The sequence below is a fragment of the Rhinopithecus roxellana genome, chromosome 15 (assembly GCF_007565055.1).
Source record: "Rhinopithecus roxellana isolate Shanxi Qingling chromosome 15, ASM756505v1, whole genome shotgun sequence".
In the NCBI taxonomy this organism is placed as follows: Eukaryota; Metazoa; Chordata; class Mammalia; order Primates; family Cercopithecidae; genus Rhinopithecus; species Rhinopithecus roxellana.
Window position 1 is genome coordinate 117,267,170 of NC_044563.1, and position 15,338 is coordinate 117,282,507.

At 49.5% G+C, this 15,338-nt stretch overlaps 1 protein-coding gene across 2 annotated transcripts in view; it reads left to right on the forward strand.

Annotated features, from left to right (window-relative positions):
* Positions 1–8,522: 8,522 nt before the first annotated feature.
* PTPN5 (protein tyrosine phosphatase non-receptor type 5) overlaps positions 8,523–15,338 on the forward strand; it is a 44,424-nt gene continuing 37,608 nt past the window's right edge. For both annotated transcript variants that reach the window (XM_010370184.1, XM_010370186.1), the window contains exons 1-2: positions 8,523–8,542; positions 14,679–14,755. In XM_010370184.1, the coding sequence (XP_010368486.1) occupies positions 8,523–8,542; positions 14,679–14,755 (97 nt within the window). The remainder of the gene's footprint in view (positions 8,543–14,678; positions 14,756–15,338) is intronic.

A 15,338-nucleotide genomic window follows, 5' to 3' on the forward strand; every position in this document is an offset into this window, starting at 1 on the left:
TTAACTCCAGGAACACCTGACAGAGCCTGAGGAACTAGGAAGCAGACCTTTGTAGCTGATAGCACTACCTGGTACAAAGAACAGGAGTGTCTCCTGTGTGAGGTTGACTTGGAGGGAGACAGGAAGTGAAGCTTCGAGCCAGGTCAGCAGAAATATGGAAAAGGAGGCCTGCCCCAGGACTGCCGAGCTCTCCCTATGTACAGCCCTTGCTTCCCAGGCTTCATCACAACCCTATAGCTCTCATCGCTGCCATGTTAAATGGGAGGAAATTGAGGCTCAGAGAGGTTAGGACACCAGCCTAGGGCCCCATGGGGAGAAAGTGGCAGAGTCCAGCATTTCAGCTGGGTCTCTCTGCCTCTGAATTCATCCTTTTCCTGGAGGACTACAGTTGCCTTACAATATGCGACCTCAGAATGGTCAGTCTGTCGTGCTTTGAGGAATTCAGCCCATGACTGAGGACCTCTGTTGACAGCCTGCCCTGGGTCCAGGTTTCCAGCTGTCCACTGGCACGAGGCAAGGAGAGCCTCAGCCATCCTTGGCCCAGGACCAGGCCCCGTCCTGTGTTCTCCATTGGCCACCTGAGCAGGATCCGGGAGACCACGTACCTCCTCTCATGTCAGTTCCTACCCTCTCTAAGTGCCTGTAGCTCCTGCAGAGTGAGATAATGATGTCTTCATGGGGTTGTCTCAAAGAGCTAATGAAGTAAAGTACTGAGAAGCATGTGGCACACAGTAGGTATGCAGCTGCTATTTGTTAAATTTGAATTCAGGAGGTCAGGCCCCTTTCAACCTTGATTCCTGGTCCCACCTGGATATTTTTTCCTAGTTCACACTCTGTTTTTTTGTTTCCTGGCCAAAGAGCCTTAAATCCAGCTGATGTTTCCAAACCCTGCCTCTCTGTGTCTTCCCCTCCAGGCCCTGCTTCTGACTCGTTTGACTCTTCCACCAAACCCAAAGATGCCGAGATCTTCCCAGTTTGCCACGATCTGAGCCAGGCCTGAGCACAAAAGGGTTAAATCGGGCTGGGGGCAGGAGGCACTGATGAGAAGCTGGAGCTCACAGCAGGGTGTGGCAGGAGCTAGGGGCCCCTCTAGTTGCAGGTGGGAGCAAACTGAGCTCTGAACTTCAGCTTTCCCCTCTGTAAGGACATCCCAGCCCTGTGAGAAAGGAGCCTTGTAAGCAATGAGGAGCAGAGCAGATGCCAGAAGGGGTCATCATGGACCATCCAGAGCAAGGCACAGCTGCACTGGCAGCCCAGGCCCAGGGCGGCATGAGGGAAGTCTAGGGATGAAACCAGAGGCATGAAATAGTGTGTGATCAGGGTGGGTGTGTAACCAACACAGGCTAGGCCAGAATTCTAGTTCCAGGGTGTATTAGACCATTCTTGCATTGCTGTAGTCCCAGCTACTTGGGAGGCTGAGGCAGGAGAATTGATTGAACCCAAGAGGCAGAGGCTGCAGTGAGCCTAGATCGCACCACTGCACTCCAGCCTGGGTGACAGACGAAGACTCCATCTGAAAAAAAAAAAAAGTGGTCAAAAAAAGACAGTCTGATCTCTGGCTACAGATGATAAATGTAAACTGACTTCCTGCCAGTGAGGCAGAGACCTCCATGCCTTCCCGGAGGACCTGGCATCATGGGAAGTGACATGGATGCGTGCAAAGAAGTACAGCAATTTGTTTAGAGCAATGCAAGAGACCGAGTAATTTATAAAGAAAAGAGGTTTAATTGGCTTATGGCCGGGCTGTCCAGGAAGCATGGCACTGGTGTCTGCTTGGCTTCTAGGGAGGCCTCAGGAAGCTGACAATCAGAAGGCAAAGAGGGTGCAGGCACATCACACAGCAAAAGCAGGAACAAGAGAGTGAGTTGGGGAAGGTGCCACATGCTTTTAAAAGATCAGATCTTGTGAGAACTCTCATCAGGACAGCACAAGCCATGCAGGATCCGCCTCCGTGACCTACCAGGCCCCACCTCCAACACTGGGGATTACAATTCAACATGAGATTTGGGCGGGGACAGATAGACAAACTATATGACAAAGGGAGAAGGGAGAGCTGCAAGAGGGGACAAGGCCTAATCCTAGAAGGCAGAGACTCTGCCCGTTAGAGCAGAAGGCCAGTTGCTGGGGTTGGGTCAGTGTCCAAGCAAGATAAGCAGCAGTGAGACTGAGTTAAAACTCTTAACAGTGATATTGGCTAACACAGAGCATGCAGCGTGCCATGTGCTCGTCTAAGAGCTTCAGGTTTACTCCTCACAACAGTATTTTGAGTTAGGTCCTACTGCTGATCTGTTTTAAAGATGAAGAAACTGAGGCACAGATTGAGCAAAACTCTGGACCTCTGCTAAGACTGGCAGCATGACTCTTCACATTCATAGCTTGAAATCAGCCATGGTGGGAGCATTACACCATGAAAATTGGCAGAGGGCACAAATCAGGGCTTTTTTTTTTTTTTTCTTTTTTTTTTCTGAGACGGGGTCTCGCACTGTCACCTGGGCTGGAATGCAGTGGTGCGATCGTAGCTCACTGCAACCTTGAAGTCTTGGGCTCAAGCAATCCTCCTGCCTCAGCCTGCTGAGTAGCTGGGACTACAGGTGTGTACCACCATGCCCCGCTCACATACTATTTTTTTGGTGAGATGGGATCTCACTGTGTTGCCCAGGCTGGTCTCGAACTCATGGCCTCAAGCAGTCCTCTTGCCTCGGCCTCCTAAAATGCTGGAATTACAGGTGTGAGCCACCATGCCTGGCCTACATTATTCTTTTTTTTAATTCCTGCATAATATTCTAGTTTACTTCATCTTGCTCCCAGTGATACAGCAGTTCAGGTCCAGTAAAGAGAAAGTTAAGAACCAGTTTACCAGCACACCCCAAGATTCATCCCAGAACCTTCATGGACTTTATCCATGGGAGGAGAAAAGTTATATTAACTGGGAAACAGGCAAAGCCTGAAACACAAGATGATGACAGTTAACATTTTTAGGAGCTTCCTAGCCCTGTTCTACACATTTTCCATGCATCTCGTGTAAAAACTTTGTGTGAAGATCAACATTCATTTAATCTTCATTTTAACCCTTTGAGGCATAGACACACTTATCCCTGCTTCACAGATTAAGAAACTGAGGCACAAAGAAGTCAAAGTCTTGCCCAAGATCGGGCAGCCAGTCAGGGAGCCTTGATTCATACTCAGACAGTCCAGAGCCAAAGCCTATGTGTTTACTACTTTTATGGTGTTGTTTGTTTTTGAGATGGAGTCTCACTGTGTCACCCAGGCTGGAGTGCAGTGGCGCGATCTCTGCTCACTGCAACTTCCGCCTCCCTGGTTCAAGTGATTCTCCTGCCTCAGCCTCCCAAGTAGCTGGGATTACAGGTGCCCACCACCACTCCTGGCTCATTTTGTATTTTTGACAGAGACGGGGTTTCACCATGTTCTGTTAGTCAGGCTGGTCTCAAACTTCTGACCTCAGGAGGCCCACCTCGGCCTCCCGAAGTGCTGGGATTACAGGTGTGAGCCACCATGCCTGGCCTTTTATGATGTTTTTAATGAGCCATTTGTAAATGTTCAAACATTACCCCACTTTTCATTTTTTTTAACATTTGCATGGTGCCAGATACAGTATTGGACATGGGAAACAGAAAAGTCCATATCAGATGCTAGAAACCTTGTGATTTAAATAAAGCCTGGAGTTGAGATAAACTGAGTTTGAAGCCTGGTTCTGCCACGTACCAACTTTATGGCCTTGAGCAGATGGCTTAGTCTCTCCAAGTCCCAATCTCCACGTGTAGGTGGAGGATGACTGTTTACCTCATAGGGTTATAGTGAGAAGTGAATGATGTCATAAATGTACAGTGCTTGGCACGACATCCAGCACACAATAAACCTGCAATAAAAGGAGGCTGCAGTAATCATAGACCACAGGTTTATGTCTAGGTAGCTCTGCATGAGGCAGGGAGACTGGCATCAACACATAAGAGGTAAGAACAGAAGACAGTACCCAGTTCTTCCTAAGGGAGTTGGGGAGGGTTCTATTGAGGAGGTGACATTTGAACAGAGTCTTAAGAGGCAAATAAGAATTTTCCAAGCAAAGAAGGGAAAAGGGGGCTTTCCAGTGGAGGGAAAAGTGCATCCTAAGGCATTATAGGTAGAAGCAAGCATGTAACTGAACGGAAATACCGTGAGATGCCCACAAGAGGTGTGATCACACCTTTGCATTTGTGATTGCTATTTTCTCCCTGTAAATTAAACTGCATACCTGGGGGCAGGTGTGGGGAGAGGGAGCAGAATGGAATGTTTTCAGAGTCTTGGAGAACAGAGGTTCAGACCAGATAACCTTTGAACTCCAAAATCCTGCCTTTCTATCTTTTGGGTCCCTGACCGCTGCACCATTTAGAATCAGGTCGGACCACCCACAGCATCAAGTCACAGCTGAACCTGGACTCTGTCAATAATTGGCTCAGGCCAGATCTGCCCTCCACGCTTGAAGGTTGGGCTGCATGGACCAAGGCATGCTTCCCTGATGCTGTGAGCATCCTTTGCTGGTTCACTGCCGTTCCACCCTCTGCCTCATTAAACCTGACAGGCCCGGAATTGAAGCCTGACCTCTAAGGAAAGGCCCTTAGAGGTCGTCTCATTCAGCCGGTTTGGTTTTCATTTGGGGCTACTGAGTTTCAGATAAGGGAAATGACTAGCCCAAGGTCACATAGTAGCCTGGGACTAGAGCCCAGGGCCAGTGAGTGTATTTGCCACGGCACTGATGGAACACAGCTGCCACCATCGCAGGCTCCCCACCCAAGCCAGCCTCCCAAACTCCCCATGCAAGCTAGCCTTCCAAAGCCTGCTCCCTGGGCTGCTGCTTCAAGTGGAGAAACCCGAGGTCGTGGTCCAGCGCAGGACTTCCAGTCGTTCTTCTGGAGAGAACAGCAATGAGCCCAAGCAGGGACACAGGGACAGGGATCTCCCTCTTGCTCCTTCACTCATTCACTTGGGTCACTTCACCCCCTGAGCCTTAGTTTTCTCAGCTGTAAAAATGGGGATCATCACATGCTACTCACATAGATTTTATGGTGAGGATTTTTTAAGAAGAGCATGTAGAAGGCGACTGCCATGATGTGCAGTCTCCTCACAGAGGTGTATTTGCAGAATATTTTTTCTTACCAAAAGCTAAAAAGTGAAAGAGGTTAGGAATGTGGGCAGTGGGGGAAGCTCTGTGATGACTAGCTGTGTGGCCTTGGGTGGGTAACTTCACTTCTCTGAATTTCCATTTCCTCCTCTAGAAAATGCGGGGAATGTTAGCAGGTTTCTCCAGGGGCCGCTATGAGGATTGAATTTGCTAACACATGCAAGGCACCAGAGCAGTGCCTGGCCTGTGTGGTCCAGGTGCAGTAGTGATAGCTGCCCTTTCTGTTGTGAAGAGACTGTCATTGTTATCCTCTTCGGTCAGGGGCTAAGATGTTACTGAACAGGTGGCCCTAAGATTGCTTCTGCCCTTTTTGCTGCTTCCATCCTCTCCCTGATCACCTCCTCGTATTCCCTTCCATCCTCACCAATCTGACCATGAAATTTAAAAAGTGTATATTTTAAAAGAAAGCCAGAGTGGCCCTGAGAAGAGGCTGGGAGAGTCCACAGAGTCTGAGCTGAATCACTGTGAATTTCTGACCCTCCACCCCAAAGATGTATTTAGGACAGAATGTGTTGGCTTCAGCCATGAGCCCCTGCTCTCTCTCAATGCTGCCTATGCAGCTAGCCCCTGCTACTTTGGTCCCAGCAGGGTGGCCAAAGCCAGCAAAGAATCTGTGTATGTTTCTCCTGCTCCCGTCCCACCCAATAGGAATTTGGCCGGACGGGGGCTCCTCAAATCTCCCTCCAGCCCCCTCCTCCTCAGAGTACAGGGGGAAGCTGGTAAATTCAGTTCATACTGAACCTTTGGACCAGACCACAGACACCTGCAGGTCCAACAGTGCCTTTCTGTTGTCAGCAAGGGAGGCCACGTGGTCCTGGGATGCCTCTCTTGTCCAAAGGCTGCCCCAGACAACTTGGCATGGTTCAAAGCCCTTTGCCCTTTCTAGAAGCTAGGTTCCAGCCCTTTCCTAGGAGTTTATACATTGTCTACACTTGCTTCCCCACTACCAACACCCTCATTTCTCTTCTCTGCTGTGCCTTTGTTGGTTGTTTGCACAGGTCCTGAGCACCTGGTGTTCAACAGTCACCATGATAGTCAACATTCACCTTTCTCATTCACTGGTGGTCTTCACCGCAATCCTGTGTGGAAGGTATTGTCATCCGTGTTAGACATATGAGAAAAATGTAAGGCTCAGAGTTATAAAGACACTTTCCCAGAGCCACACAGTTTGACTAGAGCAGAGTGAAGACCTGTCCCCTGGGAAGGCTTCCTAGAGTAATTCAAGATTAAGCTGGAGCTTAAAGTCTGAGTTGGATTTTAAGGAGGGGTGCAAAGAGGTGATGGCCTTCCAGGCAGGAGAGACAGCCTAAGCAAAGGGGTGACAGGAAGGATGTGCTTCATGTTCATGGGGGTGATGAGGAGACGGTTATGGTCTGAAATCAGAGTGACTGGAGCAAGTGGGCCCAGCAAGGGGGCAGTCCCCAGCTGCAGTCCCAGGCTAGGATGCGCCATCACTTATCTGATTGTCACACTCACCTTTTAGCTGGTCTCCTGCCTCCCAAGGCAAGAATCTATTCCTAGAACTGGTTGATTTTTTTAATCCTTAATATCAGGTATGGAAGAAATGTCTCATTGTGCTCCTTAAATGAAATTAGTCCAGACTCAGAGCTCCCCAGCAACCCTACCCTGTAGGAAATTCAATCCCAGTCGTCACTGGAGTGACCCCAACCCACTGCCGTGACCACCATGCCAGGGATGTTTCAAGGAAACCCCGCTGATTATAGCTGAGATATCCCAGCCCCACCTGAAGAGCCCCTCTGGGTCTGCAGACTGTGTGTCTTCTGTTGAGATGGTGCCGTGTGGGGTGCAGCAGAAGCCCTGGAGTGGAGATCCAGCCCTCTCTCTGCACTCAGTACCACCCACCCACACACCAGGCACCAGTCATGGAACTGATGGGCTCTGTCACCTTCCCAGGCCCGGAGACCCCCTCCCCTTCCTCACACCCCCACCTCCCTGACCAAGAGACACCCCATCCCCAGGTGCTCCAGCTTTCACAGAACAAAGACTGGAAGGATAGCTCCTCCAAGAACTTGGCCTTTGATCCTGCAGCCAAGCTGTCTCTCCCAAGGGAGTGTAGGTCTGCCTTACCTCTCTGGAAAGAAGGGGAGGGATGAGGAAAAAATTACAAGTGAGCGGTTCAGTAGATTGTCCCGTCCTACACCACACCCCCTTTCCACACTCCCTTTTTAGACTACATTTCTTTCTAGTCCTTGAATGTGCCCTGCTTTGTGTCAATTCCAGGCCCATCTGCATGTCCTCATTCTACCTGGAGCGCTCCACCCCCTCCTGTCTCATCCCACAGCCTCTCCCCCCGACTCCTCTTTCACATCTCATCAGAGATGACCCTTCCTGGGAACCGAAACTCTCCTGAGTCCTCTGCCTCCTTAGGGGTCTGGCTGGCACTGCCAGGGCACCCTGCTCGTCTCCCTGCACACGGGTCACCTGTGTCGCCATTGCCTTTTCTTCTTACCTACATCCCCCACGAGATGCTTGTCGTTCGTTGTATTCCCAGGGTCCCACACGTAGCCTGAACATGGGAAGTGTTTAGTAAACGGGTTGAACAAATGAATGGTCCAATCCCTGAATCAGACTCAAATGAAAAATGGACAACTGTTGCCTAAGCCCCTCAGCAGGCTGGGCCTACCCTGCACTTTTCATCTTCTCTTCCCTGGGGTCTCTGCCATGCCCACACCCTGCTTCTCCCACTCAGAGAAGAGCAGGGATGAAAGGGAAGTCATTTGTCTGGGCACATCCCAAGCAGAGAACACTCAGACCCTGTGTTTGGGATCCAGAACACTCAAGTTTGCAGTCTGCTCAGACGTGAGGACAGATGGCTGGACAGTGGACAGCTGGGCAAGGAGGGTAGGCAGCTTGGCAGGATGGAAATAGCAGTGAACTAAGCATTGGGAGTCCTGGGCTTAGAGCCTATTCTTTCCACGAGTTTGCTGCACGCATCAGTCTGGGTTATTTGGTTGCCAGCAACAGAAGAGGACTCTGAGTAACTTAGGCAGAAAAGATATTTATTAGAAGGCTTTGGGGTATGATACAAATAACAGGTAACTGAGTTCTGATTCTGGGCTGTCTGTTGTAGCAAGGGACAAGCAGGGCACCAGGGGAGGAGAAAGGTGACTCCCAACAGGAAATCAGGATTTTGACTACCTGAAAACAAATTGTTGGCACACTGTGTGACTGGAGACTAGTCACTTAATCTCTCTTTGCCCCCGTTTTCCCATCTGGATGATCTGAAGCTGCCCTCTCTCCTTCATTTATATCTCCAGCTTGCTTTTTGCTGAGAAAGCTTCCTGCGCTGAAAGATGGCACCCTTCCCCATCCAGACACCTTGGGAATGAATTATGAGGGAGCCAGGTGAGTGAGCATTTATGCCGTCCCCCTGCAGCCCACCCACTGAGAAGGCCAAGTCTCCATCTGGATGCTCTGGGGCACATGACTCATACTCATGAGGTGGTCATCCTGATCATTCCTTTTCCATGAAACCAGCATGTCCTCTGCCCCCTGCCTGCTGAACATGCTGATGAAAATCTGGATGGCGTTATGGGCCTCTTCCTGGCTATGGTTTGGCCATCTTCTTTAATTGGGAGGCTCCTAGCTGGAATCTGCCTTCCTAGAGCCCCTAAAGCTACCAACCCTGAGACCCTGCATTTGGCCTTTAACATGTACATCAACAGGCTCAGGCCCTCTGCTAAACACATGGGATGCAGAGGTGGTTGAGGGGGTAAGGATGCTCCAAAGTCGGAAGTTGGTGGGGGAGGCAGGTGCATAAACAGCTAACTATAGCAGCAGAACAAAGTAAGAGACAAAGGGACATATGAACCAGGTGTGTGGGGGAGCCCAGAAGTGGGAGGACGCAGTTCTTCCTGAGAGATCAGGGAGTGCTCCGTGGAAGACATACCGCCTGAGTCGCACCTTGGAGAATGAGTAAGATTTGACAAAAGGGGAAAAGGATCTTCCAGGCTGAGGGAACAGCACAAACAGGGCTCGAAAGGAGGAGTGGACAGGTTCAATTCAGCGAATAGAGATGTCAGGTGGGGTTGGAGCTTTAAGAGGGTGATAAGAGCCCCACCTTGGTAGTGAGGGATGTTTACGGGGTACCAGGAGCACAAAGCCCAGAATAGAAGGCATGTCTGCCTGGGCTTGGCTCAGCCTCACACCCAGGAATCCTGGCTTCAGCATCCCAGTTCTCCCTTGCTCCTCACCTACCTTGGAAGCAGGCTCAGGCTCCGTGACTGGCTCAGCAAACCAGCCAGCTCTTTCTCTACATAAGTCCTGGGCAAAGCTGGGACCTCATGTAAGGAGACTCTAGGATATCTCCTAATAACATCCCCCATCCCTCATCCCCCATCCCCCATCCCCCACTCCACCCCCCAGGCAGAGGGGCGGTGCCTCTATTAGAACTTCACCCAGCCCATGGCAGCATCTGTTCTATGTCTGCTGCACTGGCCGTGAGCTTCTGGAAAATGGGGTGGGTCATCTAGGCTGGATCTCCAGCACCCAGCACTGGTGGCGTAGCTAGCTGCACAACACATTACCTTCACACATACGAATGAGCCAAGGAAGGTGATGGCTTTCGAGTTGCAATGGGCTTAGAGTCCAACCACCTTATTTTCATAAGTGAGGCCTCAGACCCAGAGTGCAGAAAGCATTGCCCAAAACCACAAGCGTGATGGGAGGAGAGTGGAAACAGAGCAGTTTGGTTCATAGGAGCACTATTCACAAATAGCTAAAAGATGTAAACAACCCAAATGTTCAACTGATGAACAGATAAATAAAACATTGTCCATCCTACAGTAGAATATTATTCAGCCATGAAAAGGAATCCATGAAAAGCAATGAAGTACTGATGCATGCTACGGACTTGGATGAACCTAGAAAACATTATGCTAAGTGCAAGAAGCCAAACACAAAAGGCTGCATATTTTATGATTCCATTTATATGAAATAACCAGAATAGGCAAACCCATAGATACAGAAAGCAGATAAGCAGTTGCCAGGGGCTGGAGGGAGGAGGACAGGGAGTGACTTCTTAATGGGTACAGGATTTCCTTTTGGGGTGACAAAAATATTCTGGAAGCAGATCTTTATGATGGTTGTACAATGTTATGAATGTATTAAATGCCACTGGATTGTACTCTTTAAAATGGTCAAAATGTTGAATTTTATGCTATGGGAATTTTAGCACAGTAAAAAGAGTAGTTTCAGACCAGATCAGATGCTACCAGCTGAGTCTAAAGTCCATTCCTTAAACATAAGCTGCTGCTCCCCCACTTCCTGTTACAGACCTACCCAGCCAGACCAGGTGTGAGAGAGCCAGCGTCACTCTTGGTGCAGGGAAGCCACAGGGAAGCCGTATGATCAAGTGGAAGAGGGCTTCCCCCACCCTCAGGAGGCAGGATTTCTAGCTTCTAGGCTGCTTCTTGCCCACGTGCCTCTGCTGAGGCCTAGCCCCCATCTGCTGCTCCATCCCACTGACCAGCCTACTTCTGATTGCACCAGATGTTCCATACATCTTGGGTCTCCATGCCTCACTTTTTCTATTTGCTCTACCCAAGAAATCCTTTTCCCAACCCCTCATTCACCTAAAAACATATTTTAAAAAAACAGCTCCTGGCCGGGCACGGTGGCTCACACCTGTAATCCCAGCACTTTGGGAGGCCAAGGCAAGCAGGATCACCTGAGGTCAGCAGTTTGAGACCAGCCTGAGTAATATGGTGAAACCTCGTCTCTACTAAAAATACAAAAATTAGCTGGGCGTGGTGGCGGGCACCTGTAATCCCAGCTACTGGAAGGCTGAGGCCGGAGAGTCACTTGAACCGGGGAGGCGGAAGTTGCAGTGAGCTGAGATAGTGCCACTGTACTCCACCAGCCTGGGCAACAGAGTGACACTCCATCTCAAAAATTAATTAATTAAATTTAAAAACAATTAAAACCAGCTCCTGTGTCCCCTTTGGAGAAGACTTCCTCTTCCCCTTGCCCCTCCCTACAAATGAGCAGAGCCTTCCCCAAGGTGGTCACATGCATACATCGATTAAAGCAGGCATCAGGGTACGGTCGTGTCTGCATGTCTGTCTCCCTGAGAAGACTGGGAGCCTGCAAGGAGGGACCTGGATTATTCATCACTATATTCCTAGGGCAGCTCCAGGCCTTGCTCACAGGAGGTGCTGAGCACATGCCTGTTGAATGTGATGATGGCTTTGGGAAGCTGCTTTCACTCTGGGACATCCTCCATCAGTGAAGTGGGGGCAGGCTGGGTGATTTCCAAGTCCCTTCATCCCTCGTGTTCTCTGGTTATAAAGGAAGCAGTGGAGGGGGCAGCCCAGCAAGTGGCTGCTGTTGTCACAGGCTGGTTCTCTGTTCCTCTTGCCTGGCTGATAGAAGTGGGGAAGGAGAGAGCAGGAGCCGTAGCAATCCAATAAAATCAGCTATTTCTGCTCTTGGTAGGGAGGGAGGAAGGCAGCGCCCAGAGACTGGGTTCCCCATCCAGCCTGAATGAGCCATCTATTTTCTTTGGAAAGCTAATTAAACCCTCCTCTGGACAGCCTGGACGTGCAGGCTTTGGCTGGGGTTGCCTGGAGTCCTTCGACTACAGGGAAGAGCAGCAGGCTCTTGCTCCATTTTCCTCTGCAGTCAAGAGGTGCTACTCGTTCTGCTTTTCTGGTTATGAAATTAGTCATTTTCTAGGAAGCTTATTTATAGAGTCCACTGCACACATGCAGCACTGAGCTATTCTGAACACAGCTTGGGGCCTGAGAGGCTTAAGGTGTGAAAGCAGGTGTGAGTCACACACGGGTCCCCTTCCAGAGGTATCTGGATACTGTGCCTTTCTGTATCCAGCCAGGGGTCAGCCCTCATGGTGCTGCCGTCCAGCTGGGTGCTCTTTAGGGTGAGGAAAGAACAAGTTGAGGATTGGAAGTTTGGAGGTGGGTGCTCTCAAACACAATCCCTGTGGCCACCACCAACTCAATATAAAATGTGGGGCAAGTCAGACTCCATCCTCTGCCTCAGTTTCTCCTCTGTAAAATGAGAGGCCTTCCAGGTCTGTGATTCTCTGACTTCTGTGGACAATAGCTATGGAGGTGAGCTCCCAGCTACTTAGCAAAGACCCATCCACAAAGCAGCTCAGATGATGGCTGTGTTTGAGGCTCCTAATGTTTTCTCAAGAACGTCAGGTCAACATTTACTTATTCCATAAGTGTTTGTTTATTGAACATCCTGCTACGAACCATGCACTGTGCAAGGCTTTGAAGATATGATGGTAAATAAAACAGAAATAGTGGACCCTGCCTTCATGAAAGCTACAGTCTAATGATGAAGACAGATGTTGAATAACGGCATAAATTACAGTGACATTTCTAACTGCATCAAGTGCATACCATGAGTAAAAAGTACCAAGAAGTAGAGCTAGAGAACCTCTCTAGGTAGTAGGTAGAGAGAAAAACATGTGAAAGGCACTGTGAGGAAAGAGCCTTCCCAGTGTGGCTGGAGTGCAGAGGTCAAGGAGGAGAGGGACATGGGCTGAGGGAGGGATCAACAGGGACCAGACCACCCAACATCTAGTGAACTATGCCAAAGGATTTTTCTCTTCATTCTAAGTACAATAAGGATGCCATGAAAATATTTTTTCCAGAAAGGTTATATGATAAACATTGAGTTTTGAGGAATTGATTCTAGCTCTTCTCTTCTGGGGAAGAGTTCACCATGCCACTTTCCATTGCCTGGGGCAGAGGGGACTTCCACATCCAGTTGTGCAGGTTGTAAACTGCACAGATTTTCTATGCCATAAGCATTGGAGCCATGTGGAGAATGTTTTGGAGGCCAGCCTGAGTGGATGCCAGCAACCAGTTAAAATATTGCCACAGCAATCTAGGCAAGAGATAATGGTGACTGGGACCAAGATGGGGAGGGAGAAAGATGAAGGGACTCCAGAGACATTTAAAGAAAGCACTTAAAGTTACCTTGAAGGGAGTGACCTCCTCTCTGCAGGAGTGCTGGGGGGCTCTAGGACTTGTGATTCTCAGAGACCCTGGCAATTGGGTTGAGGAAAAAATAAAATAATATAATGCCAGTTGAAAAAGAAGATATCAGAGAGAGAAGGGACACCCTGAACCCGGCCTTTCTGCCCTTAATTATTTAAAATCTGGAGTTAGGCATGAAACAGGCCCCAGGGCCAGTCCAAGAAGCAGAATAGCAGGACTCAGGGGCAGAGAGGCAGCTGAGCCTCTGAAATTCCTGGAAGTATGCTAGCAAGGCTATGTCAAAGGTTCTTTTGGTTGCCAGTTTCAGAAATCACATCCCACTGGCATAAGCTAAAATGTGGAGATTTATTGGAAGAATCCATGGCCATCTTGTGGTCTTGACGGACATATTGTCCAAGACTCAGTACAGATGGGAACAACGCGGCTCTCAGGCCCTCATCAGCAGATGTTTGCAGGTCTTCTCTCCGGGGCACTCTGGCTATCATGATTCAGCCAAGCAAAGTGGCCAGAATGCATTTTCAATGTGCAAGGGAGAAGATCTGATTGACCCAGGCTGGTTTGTGTGTCCAGCCTTGAATCAGTCATCAGCTACTACCAAGGGTCAGAGACATGAAAGGCAGACAAGGCCACTGGAGCCCACGCTGCATTTCAGACCGTTCCCAGGGTAGAACCCCTGTGAGCCAAGTGGTTGCTCTCAAGATATATCTAAAGATGCTTCGTGGAGTCTGGCTGATCTCCAGCAACCTTTTTCCAGCTTACCAGGTAAAGGAGAAAAACTAGACCCCCATACTGTCCTACAAGGTGCCCTGATAGGCTAGAAAGAGGGTTCTCTGATTTCAGGAAGGAAATATTTAGACTATATAAAACATGTATAGAACTACTTTTTGTAGCTATTTCTGGAGAAGAGTTCTGCATGCCACTTTTCACTGCCTGGGGCAGATGGGACTTGCATATCTTGGAGAGCTGGACACAGGATTGTGGGTTACTCAGAGCCCTCTTCTTGTCCACCCATTGTTCAAAACCACTGGAACTAGGAGACAGAATAGCACAGCAGTGAGAGCGTGAGCCCAGAGTCCTAAGCCATAATTTCAAACTCCTCTCTATTCTGTTGAGCTGTGTGACCTTGGACAAGTTACTTCACCTCTCTGAGCCTGTTTAATGATCCCTCATTCATGAGGTCATAGTGAGGATTTAATGTGGTAAAGTTTGCAAGGTGCTTGCATATAGTAAATCCTCCTTCTGTGGTAGAGATGATGATGGTGATGATGATGATGATGGTTGTGATGATACTGCTGCCACTGATTCCACGAGGAAGACACATGCAAAATTCTGCTCCTGCCTCTGCAGCTTGACCCGTCAATAGGCTGGTAGTTTCCTCAGGTCCCTTTGATGGGGTGGAGTTATCCAAAAGGATACAGAATACAGGAGAGGGAGGCTTCTTATCTTTGCTCAGGGTTTTTGTCTTGATCCTGGCTCAACAGCGTCATCTCACCTTTTCCATCCTGCTGCAGGAGTGAGAGAGAGAACCACGCTGCTGATGACTCCGAGGGAGGAGCCCTGGACATGTGCTGCAGTGAGAGGCTACCGGGTAAGTCTTCCCAGCACCCAGGTCCTCCCAGACCTCAGAGCGGAGAGAGAATGCCCCGGCTGATGCTGGGGCTGGAGTAAAGCCTAGCTAGCTGTGAACTTGCATGAGAAAAACCATGCGGCTGCTCCATAGCTCTTCATTTAAATGGGGACTTGTTTTTCTAATCCCTGATGCCTTCTGACCTGTTATCATTTGGAGCTGCTCTAGGCTCACATGGAGGGAAGAGCAGGCAACTGAGGGTGTGCTAGGAAGTAAGGAGAAGGATGAAGAGCTGGGGAGTCCGGGACTCCTAGGGAATGACCACTGACCATTCAGTGCTGGGCTGACTTCAAGAGGTAAGGATAGAAAACAAAACCTGAAGGCAGCATGAGCCAAGGATGGAGTGGGGGATGTGGAGAACTACCTGACCTCCCTGTTGAGAAGCCCAGCTTGAGGGTGAAACTGTGCTGCTTGAGTCCAGTTGACCATACTTGCAGGGAGCCAGGCCAATGCAGCCACCATGGAGACATTACCAAGGCACTCTTGTCCACAGGGTGGCAGCTTGTCCTAGTTGTAGTCCCATGACCCACGCCATGATAAACAG